The sequence below is a fragment of the Cariama cristata genome, unplaced genomic scaffold (assembly GCF_000690535.1).
Source record: "Cariama cristata isolate BGI_N322 unplaced genomic scaffold, ASM69053v1 scaffold16734, whole genome shotgun sequence".
Lineage (NCBI taxonomy): Eukaryota > Metazoa > Chordata > Aves > Cariamiformes > Cariamidae > Cariama > Cariama cristata.
This window is the reverse complement of record NW_009613669.1, coordinates 11,949-29,779: the sequence shown is the minus strand read 5'-3', so window position 1 is coordinate 29,779 and position 17,831 is coordinate 11,949. Positions and strand designations below refer to the sequence as shown.

At 35.9% G+C, this 17,831-nt stretch overlaps 1 protein-coding gene across 1 annotated transcript in view; it reads left to right on the top strand.

Annotated features, from left to right (window-relative positions):
- LOC104160875 (E3 ubiquitin-protein ligase MYCBP2-like) overlaps window positions 1-17,831 on the top strand; it is a gene marked incomplete at its 5' end in the record, with an annotated part of 73,856 nt that overhangs the window by 54,394 nt on the left and 1,631 nt on the right. Inside the window, 12 exons of the mRNA XM_009699121.1 lie at window positions 1,519-1,802; window positions 2,134-2,230; window positions 5,276-5,395; window positions 7,191-7,292; window positions 8,963-9,091; window positions 11,569-11,701; window positions 12,005-12,108; window positions 13,242-13,430; window positions 13,938-14,045; window positions 15,063-15,272; window positions 17,117-17,224; window positions 17,420-17,585. Of these exons, the coding sequence (XP_009697423.1) occupies window positions 1,519-1,802; window positions 2,134-2,230; window positions 5,276-5,395; window positions 7,191-7,292; window positions 8,963-9,091; window positions 11,569-11,701; window positions 12,005-12,108; window positions 13,242-13,430; window positions 13,938-14,045; window positions 15,063-15,272; window positions 17,117-17,224; window positions 17,420-17,585 (1,750 nt within the window). The remainder of the gene's footprint in view (window positions 1-1,518; window positions 1,803-2,133; window positions 2,231-5,275; window positions 5,396-7,190; window positions 7,293-8,962; window positions 9,092-11,568; window positions 11,702-12,004; window positions 12,109-13,241; window positions 13,431-13,937; window positions 14,046-15,062; window positions 15,273-17,116; window positions 17,225-17,419; window positions 17,586-17,831) is intronic.

The following is a 17,831-nucleotide window of genomic DNA, read 5'->3' as shown; positions in this document are numbered from 1 at the left end:
TTATATGTGCTGCATATGCTCCAAATGTTGGTAAATATTTGCATTATTTCAGGAGGCCATAGTTAATTTTTCCCCTTTTAATACCATATTTGACCTCAAGGCACAGTGACAGCTAGAATTAGGTAATAACTATTGACTGGCTTGCTGAAACATCATAACAGATGAAGCAAAGGCTTCACTGGTTGAGACCATGAATTAGACCATGGTTGAAATGTCTGTCAAATGGACAGGACCTAAAATTCCATTGTTGTTTGGCTATTTCATCTTATGCATATATAATGCCCCTTTAGACTTTATAGGTAAGATGGGAGGTTTTTAATTAGCAGTGTCTCTTATTGATCTGGCCTGAGTCCTTAGCATCTTTGTCTTACACTCAGGCTGTAAGTGTAGTAGTGTGGAACTAGGGAATTCCTTTCTATTCTTGGTATCCTCAGGTAGAGCTTTAATATCTGTTTCTTTCTGAAGTTGAATGTTGTCTGTCTGAGTATGTGTGTATTTATATGCACATAATACAATATAAATATTTGGACATATAAAATATTGCTTTAGTACAGTTAATGCACTAGCTTGGTGTTGCTAGCTGGTACACCTTCTCTAGGTGGATTTTTAGTTCCTGTTTCAGAAGTTTTTGTTTCGTGCTCTCTACTTTTCTTTCTCCATTTTTCTGAATGGTTACAATGTCACATCTCAACTTGCCTGGAGGCAGATCCTGCCCCACTTAGTAATTCTGATATATTGCAGATATGCAAAATACTGGGTTTTTTTCTTAAAATATAAAAAATTTTTCAAGAGAACATTGAAGACTTGAGAAATTAGATATGAAATGTTAACTCCTTAAGCTTTCATACATCCTGATTTGGATGAAACTTTGCATGATACAGCCAGTTTCAACCCCAATTCCACCAGCTGGTAAGGTTGAAGCATATAATTTCAAGACAGCTCCTGTTAGATTCAGAACAATTGGCACAAATTTCCTTTTCAAAAAATTCCAGTTAGAATATCACAAGGAAAACTACAGGAGGAGGAAAAGAGTATCATGATTCTCAGTACCTTGAGGCAAGTACTTTGTTTTCAGAAGTCTAAAGTGTCTTTAACGGTTCTACCACAGTTTCTGGCATCTAAAGATTATATCTAAAGTTATATATCTAAAGATTATATGCAAAGTGGGTAACATGTCTGTAATGTGTGAGCAAATCAGAATTGTACAAACATCTGTATCACCGTTATCGTAAGTCCAGTACCAAGCTTATTTTTATTATTATATGAAGACTTAAGTATTGTTTCAGTAACATTGGCTCTGGACTCTTCAACCTGATCTCACTGGGTATATTAATAAACACTTCAAAGCAAGATAGAAACCTTACAGAATTTCTTACAGGTGTGATTTAAGTAGAGAAAATAGATTCAGTCCTTCTTACTGAAGTAACTTGTGAAGAGGAAGAAAGACTTTATTTGATTTTTCTTGAAAACTCCAGCTGTCTCGGTAAGAATTGTGGTGTTCTGATTTTTTTTCCCCAGGTAACATCATTACTAAGACGTGTTTTGCCTGAGGTAACCCCTAGTCGCCTGGCTAGTATTATAGGAGTGAAGTCTCTTCCACCAGCAGATATAAGTGATATCATTCACTCAACAGAAAAAGGAGATTGGAATAAACTAGGTATCTTAGACATGTTTTTGGGATGCATTGCCAAAGCTCTCACTGTACAGCTAAAAGCCAAAGGAACTACTATAACAGGGACAGCTGGCACTACTGCAGGCAAAGGAGTTACTACAGTCACACTTCCAATGATCTTCAATTCCAGGTTTGTTTAAAAATATGTATATATTCTCAAGCTAAAGGCACAAAATAATTACATTCTTTGAAGTCAATTATGTTGTCTTTTATGATCTTCGTTTTATAAATGGAAAAAATTGCATAACACTTTGACGGTATGAGTCATGTTATTAGTGAGTTTGTTTTTAAAAAAAAAAAAAACACCACACCACACAAAACCACAAACAAAAACCAAAAGCAACAAAAAAACCCCACACCTACTTATGCTGAATATGTGCACTATTTCTTTGTGCTGGATTTTGACAAATAGTAACTAATTACTTGAATTTATTTCATGTATTACCATATGTCCTTTGCAGCTATATTCGGCGAGGTGAAAGCCATTGGTGGATGAAGGGTTCAACACCTACACAGATTTCAGAGATCATTATTAAACTCATTAAAGACATGGCAGCAGTAAGTTTCTATCCTTTAAATGTGTGGAGGATATTCAAATATTTCTGATAATGAAAAGTACATTTTTTCATTACTTTCTATTACAGTTAGTATTGGATTGAGCTGTTAAATGTGAGTTGGTCTCAAGAAGAAAAAGGTATAGGATTCTGGGTAGAGTCTAGGCCTAGGAGCAGTCGAAATGGAGTTCTGATTCTGCTAAACAGAAATCTGGTTTTGAAATAAGCTTTTAAACAAGTCACTCGTACCAGAAATTTAAGTAAACAGTAATTGTGTGTCATTTTCTATATTATTACCTTATAAGCCTAATTTTTTAAGTCTTGAGCACTCAGAACTCCAATTGAAAAGTTAAAAAGTATCTGTGGAATAAAATAATAGTGGTGTTTTCATGTAACTGTATGTAGATTTTATATGTGGAGTTTCTGTTTAAGATTGCATGTTAAGATTGACTACTTTCAGTCTCATTGAAATCTACATTTATAGTTGTTTATTACTTTAACCATCTGGGATGAAATTTTCCATAGTTGTATCTGCTTCAGCCACGTTTTTTGGCAGAAGAATTTGATGAAAAGTGATTCAGCTATTTCCCAGAAAAAAAATTGGCCAAAAAAAAAAGGTTTTCTATATGTTTAGAGGAAAGGAGTTTAGTTGGGAGGTTGGTTTTGTTTTGATTAATTCTGTACCTATTTCAATGAGATGCTCTAAATGGCCCAGGTTTTCCTCTGTGATTACCCTTTGGAAGCTGTTTCAGTATGTTCAGCTTCAGAGTCCTATTTCCTAAACTGTTCACTGTGCTTAGATTAAGGAGATCTCTTCTCAAAGCTGCTGAAGGTGGATGGGAATTCTCTGCAATTGCTACTGTTGATTCTGACCGTGACATTTCAGAATCTTACAATTCATCTTTAGTTAAGAGTTATAAGTAAAGTGTGTCTCATTCTCCAGCAGTGCTGGTCCATGCGTAAAATGATCGCTTGGTCTTTGCTTCAGTTGCTCCAGTGACTAGAGGGGAAAGGTCTGTTGTAGGTACCGCTGTGATTCCACATGATGGATTTTCCTTTCTGCTCACTTTATCAACATTTTAGGAAATCGCATATAAAAACTAGGACAAAAAAAAAATAGCAGTTGCAAAGACAAGTACTCAGAAGATAGTAAATGCCACAATTAACGTGGTACTCCCTGCATGCATATGGCCATATGTTTTTCTCAGGCACCCCACTTCTTTCAGTGTAGAAGATGCAATGTATATTGGGAATGAATTGAGGCGGGGAGCGCACGTATAATGTTCAGGACTTTTTTTCTTTTTAAAGTTTGTTGCCAGTATCATTTGCAGCCATTGTTGGTAGTTACGCTTTTGGTAAGTGGGAAAATGTCAGGGAAATAATGGATTTTCTTCTGCAGCATTTTAAAATAGTACTGGGCAAGTCTTTTGAAGCAAACTCTGTGGTCCTTGTTTTATGGGATTCTGGCTCCCATGATGATGGGAGAGCCTGTCCCTTAATGAACAGCTGAACAGAGACCTTTGCCAGGAATAAAAGAAAGAGATTAGTAGAAATAGAAATGGCTGGCTAACTAGAATCAGATGCTTGTATTTTTGTCTAAGCAGCTCTTCTAGCCATTCAAGACCTTCGCCCATGAAACTGTTGCGTTTGCTAATATCTAGTTCTCCAAAACCATTGCAGGAGTTAGTAGGAAAGTTCTTGAAGCTCTCGCATTAAGATATGGCAACTTGCATGCATATCTACAGTATGCTAGGCTCCATTTCCCATATACCTGATAGTTTTCCAGTAGCGCTGGCCGTTGGGTATACTGGTGTGGGTCTTGAGTTCTCTTAAGCCATTCTACTCGGAATGAATATGTAACTATTTATTACATAAAAGAAAGGGATCAAGTCAGATAAAGTGTAGTCCTCTCAGATGTGGATATAAATCCCTCTTTCAGTAGATTCTGAATTGCTTACTTAAAGTGTAGCAGCTCCTAATGATTGAGCCTGAGTTTACTCTAAAGTATTCAGTAGCCAAACAATAAGGACCCCTCTCCTCTTGTATGAAGAAGAGATCTGAACTTCATTCACTTATCATTCTAGATGAGGGAGACCTGACTGAGGCCATTCAGGGCTGGGAGTAATAACATTTCTTGATTATGTTTTGTAAGGGATCTCTGTGGTTTAGGCATGCTCAAAACTTGTTTGGGGGTTCGGCCCTGTTACCCAAAAGAGGGTGGAGAAAGAGAGGGGTCCTAGTTTAAAAACCTTTCTTTGAGGCTTTTTAGAGCTGCTAATTATCAGTAGGGTGACATCAGTCTGAGTAGCCGCTTTGTAAGAGTTACAAATGTGATTCAACTTTTTCAACATTTGCAATGTGTAGGTACCTACACCTGAGTTAGTCACTATAGCTTCATTTTTGAAGTCTGGGGAGTCTCAAATATTTCCATTACCTTTAGCATGAGGTTTAGAAATTTACATTAAGAATTTAAGGATTCAGTAGTCTCTGAATCGGGAACTTTAGTGTATGAGCCAGTGCCATAGGCTCAGAATCTTTAAGTTTAGTTTGGAAAGTATGCTATAGTTCTGATGTTTCGTCTGTACTCCTCTATTTCTTTCAAATATAGAAACTGTGGAGAGTGTTCAGGAAGGCTGAGCTAGGCAAGTGAAGCTGATTTCTCTAAGAAGCCACTGTAATCTGTGTGTTGTTCACAGTCACTTATTTGTGCTCCAGCTCTGCATCTTTCTTTCTCCAGGCTGCAGGCACAGGGCTTTAGGAATATGCCCTTTCATTCTTCAAATCATATGCCCTCTACCTGTTCCAAGTTAGTTATTCCAACAGTTGCTCAGAGACAACCTCAGTCAGTCACCTGAGTATTTGAGGGTTAATTTTTACCAGATCTGTCTGATTTGAAGACTTCTGCTTTGTCAAAGTCATTCCTGACTTCCTCTTTTTCTATTCTAACTTGAGATCCTAACCTGATGTTGCTTGTAGCAGTACTAATTACAATTTTACTTGGTTTTAATATTAATAAAAGCTCTAATAAACTGAGTTTCCGCTTTAACAGGGTCATCTGTCAGAAGCTTGGTCCCGTGTGACAAAGAATGCTATTGCTGAAACCATCATAGCTCTGACCAAAATGGAAGAAGAATACAGATCACCAGTGAGGTGCATTGCAACAACCAGAGTAAGAACTTTACTAAACTTAACATTAGTTCATTGTAAACGTGCAGTAGGAGCCCATCCAAGAGCCTTCCTGTATCTTAGAAAGAACTTCCTTATACAGGTTGTTTCAGGAAACAATGCATACAGTATACAGTTTATATTCTTCAAATCTAGCTGTGTGATAATGGACAGGTATCATAACTAGGGCAATCACTGTTTGTCCTAATAGAAGTCTTGCTTTCTCTGTGTCACAGCAGATTGGGTTTTCTTCTTTGTGGCAGAAATACACCAGTAAAAATTGAACTGTGATTAAATATGCATCTTGGGTACCTCCCAAATAATGAAGAATAAGTGTTATGCTTATACATTTGGGTTTTTATCTTTGAGATAATTCTGCTTTAAATTTGTGATGCTTGCCGTTTACTAAATTTATGAGGCCATCTGTGTGGAAAATTGCACAATATGTATCAGCTGTCTTTTTCCAGTTCACTACACTATTATTTTAAGTGGTTTGACTTCTAGGTCATCAGCTGCTACATCTCAAGGCTATTAAGAAAACATTCAGTAACAAACATTCTCTAGGACAATTAAGCTAAGCTTTGCCTGTGTTTTAGCCTCAAAATGAAAAATAATTTGCTGAGCCCTTTATTATTTTCCTGGAGTGTTTTTTTTAAATATGGCTTAGCTTTTTCCATTAATCTTTTATAGAAACCGGAACAAACTTAACCTTAATAGATGGTTTGAAATACCATGAAAAGCATACTTGTAAATTATGACAGTTCTCCTACCTTAGGGAGTACAGATTTTGGCTTCTCAAGCATAAAAATTACATGTAAAAGAAGAGGTTTGCAATGGTTACAAGCATTTGACACTCGTGTTGTTTTCCATCTTGAAAGGCTGTGCCAGTTGTCCTTTTCATCCCATTACTCATATATTCTCTGCTCTTTGGAAGACATGGTCTTAGAGTACCACCTGTTCCTGCTGTCACCATGATAGTTTAATCAGGTCTTAGAGGAGCATTGCATGTCACCCTAGCTCTCCTTGTGTACAAACTTAGTTCTGTCATGGAGGTGTGTTTTGGGGGGTGGGGGTGGGGGGTCCAATAGAGTTTTTTTCAACAAAAACCATTTTGTTCAAATCAAACCTTTGATCAAAAACTGTTGCAAAATGCAGCTGTCAAGTGCATTTCAGTTTGGGTTGCAGGCCTACCAACAAGTTATTCTCATCTAGTTCATCTCTTTAGGATTTCCCTGTAGTCCATGGAGAGGAAGAGAGAAAATCTTCCTCTGAAGAGTAGTCAGCTTAGAACTCTTTTCTAGGTAATCTCAAATGCCCTGTGCAGTGAGGAGAGAACATAGGGAAACCAGTCTCATTGAGCTAAAGTTTTGTTGTTTTGAGTTTGGTTTTTTTATTAGTCTGTGTCCTTGAATTTCTTCTTCTCCTCCAAAGCCTGCAAAGTATGGGAATGATATGCAAGTCTGTATTTGCCATATTTCTCTATAATGTACTCTGGTTGATCTTTGTTCACTGTTTCTCTCTTGTGTGCTAACTACTGTATTTATGATCATAAAATGACATACTTGAAAGAAACAAGGTAAGTTTTATTGTGTGCTTGACTTGGTTTGGAAAATAAAAAACTTGCAATGTATGAGCAGGCTTCAGCTAATGATGATACAGCTTGCAGGTAACAGCGACATTCTTATCTGCCAAAGCTTATATTTTTAGTATTTGGGTTTTTGGGGTTTGGGGGGTTTGTTTAGGTTTGGGGTATTTTTTAGTATTTCTAAAACATTTAATTCTACCTTGCCTTTCAATAGCTATGGCTGGCCTTAGCATCCCTCTGTGTCCTTGATCAGGATCATGTAGATAGACTATCCTCAGGAAGATGGATGGGAAAGGATGGACAACAGAAACAGATGGTGAGACTGAAAATCATATCTTTTTGTGTTTATTTTGATTTATTCAGTAGTCGAAGAATTTAGAATAATTATAAGGAAAGGTAAACTGGACCTAACGTTATTCCTCCCTTTTGTCCCCAATGGAGATTGTGCATACATGTTTGAAGTACTTCTGTTCTAGACAAGCACTGCTCAGAACACAAAAATTCCAATTTAAAACAAGAAGGTAGCAATTCTACTGGTATTCAGAATGGACCAAGGCCTTCCTAACACCTGTAGGATGGATTTTTGAGAGTAGATTGACTCAGTTAATATTACATCCTCTATCAGAGCTTTTTTCTTTCTATCTGGATCTCTGTCACATAATAAAGTCAATTCTTTTGTGTTCCTCAAAAAAAACTTATCTGTAATTTAGCTTCCTCTTCCCTGTCTCAGTTGAGAATGATTAGCCCAAAGGGAAAGAAACTCTAACTGAATTTGGTAAAGCTGACACTTACCCAGAGGATTTATAGATTTGATACAGAATATGATGGATTAATCGAGTTTCTGTCTACATTTTTTCAGTATCACAAAAAACTTATGATTTTTTTAATAACGATCTGGAAAGAGCAAAATAGTGAAGCACAGACTTGGTTAGGTGGATCCTTGTGGGAGGCCAGGCAAGACTGTGCCTTCCTGCTAGCAACTGAGGATGCTTAGAGCAAAGAAGCCTCCAAAGCAGTTTAGTGTAGGTAGAAAGAGAATACAGGAGACAGAGCTGCAGCAGCAGCATAGACTAAAACTCTGCTGAGAAGGAAGCAGACACCAAGGTTTCTGATGTGATTAAGAAAGCCAAGGGACTTCTGTAGAGGGGACTTTGGAGATGTCAGAGGAGCAGCCAAGACATCATCAAGCAGGGATAGAAGCTGTTGAACCCAGCCTGAAATTCCCCAATCCTATTTTATACCAGGATATTCAAATGTTGATGTGAACTGTGTGTCCCCTTACCAGGACTGCTGTTGAAAGGATTCTGTTCTAAGTTGCATGAGCAGTATCATGGAGACCATATGTTCTGGGAGTACAATGGAAACTTGTTCTCAGACATATGAGTAATCAAAGTCAGTCATTGAACTCTATTTGTACAGATATTTTGAACTGCCAAACAGAACTGTGTTTAATTTTTAAAAAATTGTATCAGTAAAACAGTTTAATTCTATGATGGATTTTGAAGTTTGTTACTTCAACTGTATTCTCTCTGAGTTATATATGACCTACAGCTTTGATTAGATGTTTGAACAGAGTAAACATACCATGTCAAAGTAATGAAGGGTAAATATCATGCCTATTGACTGACCTGAGTACTCGTGCCTCTGAACTTTTCTGTGAACATGCCTGTAACCCATTGTTACCACATAAATCTTTTCTCAGACTAGTTGAAAATGGTGTCTCAACTATATTGTTGAAAAATGCATTTTTGCTACATCACGCAAAATATGAGATGAAGAACTGATGTAGTGAATTGAGGCTTTTTGTGTCCAGGAGTAATTGTTTATTTACTGATTATTCTAAAGATACAATTAATAGTCTAAACAAGCTCTTTATCCCCCTTTATTATGTTGGGGAGGATAACTCGGGGGACAAGAAAAACAGATGCTGAAAGGAAATGAAGGATTTAATAAAGAAAGAATTATTTCTTTTTTTTTTTTTTTCAGCCAATGTGTGATAACCATGATGATGGTGAAACTGCCGCAATCATTTTATGTAATGTCTGTGGGAATTTGTGTACAGATTGTGACCGATTCCTTCATCTCCATCGGCGAACAAAAACTCATCAGAGACAGGTAGAGTGTACATGACATCATGTTGTATGCACTGCATACGTTGTGTGCATGTCCTCAGTTAATATATAAGCAAAAGGCAGTAGCAAGTAATCAAATCTGAAAATGGTGTTTTATTTTAGAGATGGGATAGATGAGTTTCCATTTAAATATTTTTAGTTGTTTTTAGTTAAATTCTCTTATCCTTTATCTTTTTGAAGAAGATTAGAAAATCATGTAGCAGTCCCTAATTCTAACTCTTATGCTACATCAGTGATTTTTCTCTCTTGTTCTAATATTGTTTAGGAACGTTTTTTAGGAAAATCTAGGAACTGCATAGAGGTTCTTAAATATACATTGGTTCTTTATTCCTGTTAAATGATATCTCCTTTACTACTTCTGTTGTATGAATCAGTGCTTGTCAACCCCTTCATTTTTAATGTATATACATTTTTTAATATCCATGAAGACCAGTGGACAGCAAATACTCCCTTATGTCAGTCTTCTCTTTTTTTCCAATATTCCTCCAGCTTTTAGTGTCTTTTCATAGAAAAATATGGTGTCATATCCATAAGATTGAAAATTTCCTGAATTCTTCTCATTTTGTTTTTAGGATTGAAACGTCTTTCCTCTTTGACTTAGATGAGTTTTTACAAATTGCTGTGTACTCAGCTAATTAGTGTTGTTTTGTGTTACTCTTTTATCGTCTTCAACTTGAAACTACATTCTTCTTGGAATATTTCTTTTTCTCATTGAAATTAATGTTGAAGATGCCTTTACTTCTGAAACTACTGAATGTTTCCTCTTTCTTAACGATATTTCTCTTTTGTGTTTTTTGTCATCCTTCATTTTCCCCTTTCCCTCTGACTACTTATATTTGTACAAAGGCTAAAATAATAAAACTCATTAATAAATTCATTTATTTCCATTAATTCAATGGAAATCATTCCTCTTCTCCCTCTCCTAAAGTGCATCTACATTAGCTTTTTAGTTAGGTTCAGGAGTGGGCTTTTGAAGCAGATATGACCATCTCTCCTTAACATGCTTTGTTTTGTGTTATAGAGCAGCCTTGGAGTGAGTGAACTGGATTCCTTTCAGGTGAAGCTAAAAATAACAGAAAAGATAGATGCAGGGAGACACTAGTGGTGGTCGTTCAGTGCAAGGGATCAGCTAGTCTAGATCACCTGTGATGTAAACATCAGATCATACATCTCCTCCTTGGTGCCTCAGCATTTGCAGTGTAGACTCAGCCTGGAAGTTCCGTTTGGATCTGTTATCTTCTATTTCTTAGCCAGAATCTTTGCAATCCCCTTTGAAATTTTACTATTTTGTCGTCCTAAGAAGACGATTTTATATGTCTACTCTTCTGTCATGGCACAGCACAGTCTAGTCTCATTTATTTTTCTGATTTTTCCTATATAGCCTGTTCAGATTACAGTTGATAAAAAGTAAGTTCTTATCTCATAGAAGTCCTCACATCTCTCCTTTAATCTGTCCAAAATAGCTACTTATCAGATTTTCCTATTTACTTCTAAAAGCATGTTTAAACTTTTACTCTTTATTCACCACCTTTACCTTTACATCTCTCATGTTAAGCCCCTCAGTTTAAATTTTAAATTCTGTCATGTTCCCTGTCTCCTGTAGCTTCCTGTTCTTTGTTCAACTTCTGTCATACATACCTCTTTAATGTATTTTCTTTTCCTCCAAGAAAGGACAGCCTGTAAGTTACTACAACTTATTTATGCAAATCCTTTATGAAGCAATTAGGGTTTTTTTCCTGATTCTAGTGAGAATTAAAACAAAGTTTAAATTGAGTGTATACATCTGTACCCAGGAAAATTCTAACTTTTATGGCATTGCAGGTGAAATGAATGAAAACAGAACTGCCTTCAAAATTTAGGAAAGGAGAAAAGGAAGAGACTGTATAAAGTCCACTAAGGATCTCATGCAGTTTTTTTATTTTGCAAAAATCTTCTATTTTCCTCATTGTAACCAAAAGTATCCACTGTGTATTTATGTGAAATTCAAAAATACTAACATTACACATTTATATAATTGTTATTATATAGTACATATTATTAAGCCCATAATTATCAGTGTTGCTTTGATAAACTACTAGCATGGTTATATGAGGATATTTCTAATGTTATCTTGGACTTTTAATATACTGTGACCTGTTGCTTGAGTTGTATAGTAGTTACAAAGTCCAAGCTCCGTATTTTTTTAATTAGAAGAAATGCTGTCCAGCTCTCTTCTTAACGTTGCTGCACTGTTGTTTCCCAGCCATGTTAGCTCAAGAGTTAATTTTATATAGTTTTACTTCTAAAAACACAAAGCCTTTATCCGTTCTGCAATATATAGAAATTATAGAATGCATAAAAGAAAAATAGCTTGCAGTAGACAAACTCTGCAGAATCTATAAAACATCTGATGAAAATCCAAAGAGACAGTGACAAAAATAACAGAGATGCTATTTAGTATCTGTTTGGTTAACCTGGCAGGTATTCAAAGAAGAAGAAGAAGCTATCAAAGTTGATCTCCACGAGGGCTGTGGTAGGACCAAACTTTTCTGGCTGATGGCATTAGCAGATTCTAAAACTATGAAGGCTATGGTGGAGTTTAGAGAGCAGACAGGTAAACCACAACTATTATTACTCACTCTTTATCCTGATTATTTTTGCCTTTTAAATAAGCGTTTGTCAAAAAAAAAAAAAAAAAAAAAAAAAACCAACACAGACAGTTGGGGTTTTCACCTGCTTTCCTGCTTTAGGGCAATGCTTTTAATTGTTTGCTAATAAAAATAAAATCGTCTAACTGTGTAAGAATTGCTGGTTTTCTAGTTGGTTTCTGTGATTGTTGTTTAGATACCTGTTGTTAGAATATCAGTCCCTTATGTCTCATAACAGTTTTTGGTTTTGTTTACTCTTGCGGACCTAGGCAAACCGACCACCAGCAGTTCTGAAGCATGTCGTTTCTGTGGATGTAGGAGTGGAACAGAATTATCAGCAGTGGGAAGCGTTTGTTCTGATACAGATTGCCAGGTGTGTATTAACAAATATCCATCATTAATTGCATAAATAGAAGAGACTGTAGGATCAAATTGATTTGTTATTTTGAGTAAACCTTGTTCATCCCTGTGGTCCATTTTAAATCAGACCTCTCATATGAAAAGGTTTGAATATTGCATATTATGTTATAATTCAAATACTTCTGAGTTTGTAAATGTTTAGTTTAATTACAGGCTACAAACACCAGTAGTCAACCAAAATACTCAGTAGTTTCATTATTACCTTCAAAAGTATCTCAAGTTTGCACAATAGCCTTCCAATTATAAAGTACACACTGTCAGCATAAAATCTGGTGTACTGGAAAGCTTGATAAAAGTACTTGGTGTAACAACCTGTTTATTCTGTGAGCACAGAACATTTAAGACTTGGCCAGGTTTGTCAACTGTATCCATATGCCCTGAGCGTTTTTGTGCCCGACAGTACAGGTACAATTAGCAGAGGGCCAAATCCTAACCAGTTTCTTATCCCACCCTATTTATTTCTGCTTACACGGGGCAAATTTGTCGTCTTCTTTTCTCTCTCAGCCTATGTAATATATTATATTATTGTTATATTAATTCAGTTGAATTCAGTGTTAGCTTCTGGGCAACTTTTATAAGTTTTCTGCTTACTAGGGATAGGAATTAGAGGTGATTAAAATACCATTTCCATATAAAAGTACTTTATGCTGATTAATGATTAGCTCATAATGTGTTCTTAACAGTGGGTTACTTCATACCTTTCCTGAAACACCAAAATCTGCAGCTGTCTTAAAGACTGTTAATATAGGGCAAACAATGTTTATGCAGGACGCACTTAATATACAAAATACACGTGGAGGATTAAAGAGTATTTTTCTTTATATTAAAATTAAATATTAAAATGTAAAAATTATGGTTTCATTATGCCATTGCTATTCAGGAGTAACATAAGTAACAAAGGTATCATTTTTACTTCAAGTACACAAAAGGTACAGTTTTTCCCAAGCACCTGCTGTAGCAGTAGACAACATGAATCATGATTCTTTCATCTTAGTTTATTGCACAAACTGCAATCCTTCAAAAAGCAACACTATATCAAACCATGCAGTGGAGGGGAAAAAAAGATTAATTATTTACTTTTAATAGGAGTATGCTAAAATTGCCTGCAGCAAGACACACCCCTGTGGTCATCCATGTGGCGGCGTTAAGAATGAAGAGCACTGTTTGCCGTGCTTGCATGGCTGTGATAAGAACGCCACAACTCTTAAACAAGATGCGGATGACATGTGCATGATCTGCTTTACCGAAGCACTTTCAGCAGCACCGGCTATCCAGGTTTATCTTTTTTTTTCCCACTTTTAAGAGATTAATATTATGGTTGTAATGTTAAGTGTGAAAGAAGTTAAAGTATAAAGCTCTTCAAATTATAGTCTTGAAAATTTCAAAACAGACACCGTAACAATAAGTAAGTTACATAAAAAGCTTGCTTTTAGTTTGGCATTACTACTATTTCAAGAAAGCAGATTGTATCAATTTAGTTTGCTGTGTCTACTTTATTAAAATGTATGGTATTTTATAAATGAGAAAAACAACTGATATAATTAATGGATATACTTGATATATATTTCATATATCCACTGGTGGTTTTGGAGTAGAAAGGTTATGATTTTAACAACCATTTTATATTCTTTCTCTTTGTTAAGAACAAAATAGCAGTCTTCAAGAATTTTAAATAAATTAATTTTGGAATTGATGTATGTTGCCACTTGAAAGCAAATAACTACTTCTGTTTTAGTGGTTAATGTAACTTCAGCGTTCACTTACATGTATTCTTTTCTAAAGCTGGACTGCAGCCATGTTTTCCATTTGCAATGCTGTCAGCGAGTACTAGAAAACAGATGGCTTGGGCCAAGGATAACTTTTGGGTTTATGTCTTGTCCTATTTGCAAGGTAAATGAACTATGTGTTTACTGCCTAGGTCAAACAAGTTACCCAATACTGGTTTTGGTTTTCCTTCTTTTTTTTTTAATATGATATTGCTTGTTACAATATAAATTAGTTATACGTCACTTGTTTCTTTAATTTCCCATGTCACTAAAGAAAGGGTATCATTGATGCATCTTTTTATCCTACTGTTCCCTGAAGTAAGGGTCCTCTTAAAAAGAAAGCATAATGCAAACATTGTCTTAATGCTGTTTTATTCTTAGCACCATCAGCTTGTAAATTCTCAATATTTGGGGATGGCAAGAAGGGGAAGAAGTAATCTTAATGCACATTATCTGAAGCAGGAAACGTGGCTTCTCTATCTTACTAACCCTTTTAAAGCTGCTGTGCTTTTCAGTATGAAGACAGAGCTGAAGAATATATGTACTTAGTTCAGCTTAAATTACTCAAAATTCCTCTTGTACTCTATGATTGCTGTAAGCAAAAGCATATGATAGCTGCTGGGAAGAATTGCACCTGAACACCCTAGGAATATGAGATTTGTGAATGGCCAGCCATTCTGCATGCTGTGTTTCTTCCTTCGTACTGTATTTTGGTAATTTATGGCAATAGCTTGTGATCATTATTTGATAAAGAGCTGGCATAGAGGACTGACAGTCATTATTCTTAACTTCTGAGCAGCAAGTCAAAAGGAGCAAAATCAGCAAAAACATACAATCAGATTATTCCTGTACAGTGGTCAATATTTCATGTACTCTTTGCCATCCCTCTGTGGTTGTTACAGTCTGCTGTAAGGGCTGATGATTTCATGTAACAAAAGGCCAAATAAAAAGCATTCCTAGTTTACTATTTTGGCAGCAGATAAAGTATATATACTATATCAGCCATTTTTTGAAATGTCCATTGCTTGAGCTCTTAGGTTTTAGTGACAACCATTACGCTATTTGTGCTTGATCATAATGCAAATTATCACAGCTGTTGTAATAAAGATGCAAGATATTTTAATTGGGTTTTTTATTTCAGAACAAAATCAATCATACAGTATTAAAGGATTTGCTTGATCCAATCAAAGAACTCTATGAAGATGTAAGGAGAAAAGCGCTAATGAGATTGGAGTATGAAGGGCTGCACAAGAGTGAGGCCATCACAACACCAGGTGTTAGGTTTTATAATGACCCAGCTGGCTATGCTATGAACAGATATGCTTATTATGTTTGCTACAAGTGCAAAAAGGTATGACAATTAGTACTTTCTCAAATTAAATGTACGTTATAGTTTGAAAAGTAATTTCTTAAAGAATGGAACATATATTTAATATATTGTGTATGGACTAGGAAAGCAGGAAAAGAAATTGTTGTTAAATCATAATTTAAAAAATTGTTGAGCAAATTAGATGTACATAATGTCTTATCTGGTAAAGCTCAAAAGTATATACAGAGCAGTTGACAAACCAAAAGCTTATTGAGGTGATAGCCACCTTAGAAGAATGTGCAGATGATACTGTGTTAGAACACTAGCCATCCCTTTGTCCCACTTCCAACTCATACTTTACTTGAACATTAAAATAGAATGAAACCTATGTTTATACTAACTCTCTGACATGGAGAGTTCCTCACTGAGATTCACCTAAATATTACTTTCACCCAAGTTGGAGTTCATGGCAACTGCAGTAAACTGACTTTGAGGCAGAAGTGTTAGAAGAATGTGTTAGCGATTATGGTTAGAGAAATTTTGGATAATCACTGAACCCCCTCCCATTGCTTCTTTCTTCTGAAGCTGATTGTAGTGCCCATCTTGATCACATCTGTTTCTTTTTCCTTTAGGAATGAATGGAATAAGGCAATGTCGTGATAAAATTTTCAAGGGAAACCCCAATAATTTGTTTGTTAAATTAAACTGCGCAATTTGGAAATATGAGGAGAAAGGATTAACTTCCATACGCTAGAGAAGAGCAGTAATTAATCCCTCTAGCTCATTACTACACAGTTACTCAGTTCACTTTTGTTCCTGTCTCCCACAGTTAATCAATTTTCACTCCTCGTCCTTTAGCAACTTGCCTACTGCCTGTTTTTCCTCCCTTGCAAAAATAATTTCTTTGTTTATCTTACTTTCTCCAGTTTTTAGTCCTGTCCATTTTTCATTACACTTTCTTTCCAGTATTTAATACTCAGTATTTCAGTGGTTTTCTTATTGCTCTCTTTTTCCTTCCCTTGTATCTCGTTATTCCCTTTTGTACTGCATCCATATGTCTGAACAGTAACATTCAACTGTCTAATTTCTAACTTCTTTCACCCCAGAGCACTACTTAATTCCCTGACATACATTCCATAGGACTTTCCTGTTTCTTTTTAGTCTGCAGAGTTTGGGGGAAGGTGGGCTGCTTAGATTTTTCCTTCCTCATAGTTGCCTTGAGACCACTTTCCCTATTCTTTTACAGTCTCTGCAGAAAGACAAGAACTGCTAAGAGCAAGGATTTTGTGCATTGTCTAATTAGTTAACAAGATGGTAACACAGGGAGGAAGAAAGTCACTCGTTGCCTCATCTCACCACTCCATGTCAAAACACTTCAGTATATGAGGAAGTTCATCAGAGTTGGCAGTCTTACTTGGTGCATTCTTGTGCCCGGTGTGTCCTGGTAGAATAAGATGAGACAGTAGAACAAGCTTGTAGAAAATAGCAAAATTCTAATTATAAGGGATCCTGCATGAGCATAAAAACTGATACTCCTTTCAGCTAGTAAAAAGCCCTCCTGGTAGAATGTTTCTCTGCTGCCTTCGGCCTCAGTCCTGTCTTTCTCACATACAGTTCATAGAGCATCCAAATACTGTTTCAAAAACCTTACAGTCAGTTGCATAGACCAGAGTACATTGCACAATTTTTGGTCCTGTTTATCCTGAGATTGAGAGATGTTGTCTTAGTGCCTCAAAAACATGTATCTAGAGACAGAGTTGAGAGAGCTCAGAATAGTGGAGACTACTGTAATGGCTATTATTCATAATTTTCCCCTTACTAATTGAGTATGTTAAAATAACAGTTGTCTCTGGTTTAATATCTAATCATTTCTATATAAAATTAAGGCGTATTTTGGTGGTGAAGCTCGTTGTGATGCTGAGGCTGGACAAGGAGATGACTACGATCCAAGAGAGCTTATTTGTGGTGCATGCTCTGATGTTTCAAGGGCTCAGGTAAGTAAAGAACTTGTATTCATGTTTTTATTTCATTCTGAAGCTCTGAGTACGTGAGCTGTAGAACAATTCACAGTCATTTGTAATTATATGTATTGTATAGTACTAATATATACTACAGAATGTAGAAATGTGTTGTTTGAACTGTTACAGCATGGGTACTTCATTTATCGGTGTTCGTTTTCTTTTGTTTAGATGTGTCCCAAACACGGTACAGATTTCTTAGAGTACAAATGCCGCTACTGCTGTTCAGTTGCTGTTTTTTTCTGTTTTGGGACAACGCATTTTTGCAATGCTTGCCATGATGATTTCCAAAGAATGACAAGCATCCCTAAAGAAGAACTCCCACGCTGTCCTGCAGGTAGTATTTTTACACAGCAAATTTAACATACTGAATTCTGAGATAAGTAATTAGTTCTAATTGATATTCCCTACCTTTTCTTGCCAATAATTTTTAGGAAAACCACAGGGTCAATCATACAAATTTGAAATTCAGTATCTTGAATGATATTAGAATGGTTTTTTTCTGTGCATACTTTTGATTTTTTTGTGTGTTTTTTTTTGGTTTGTTTTTTTTTTTTTTTCTGACAATAATACAGGCAATGTC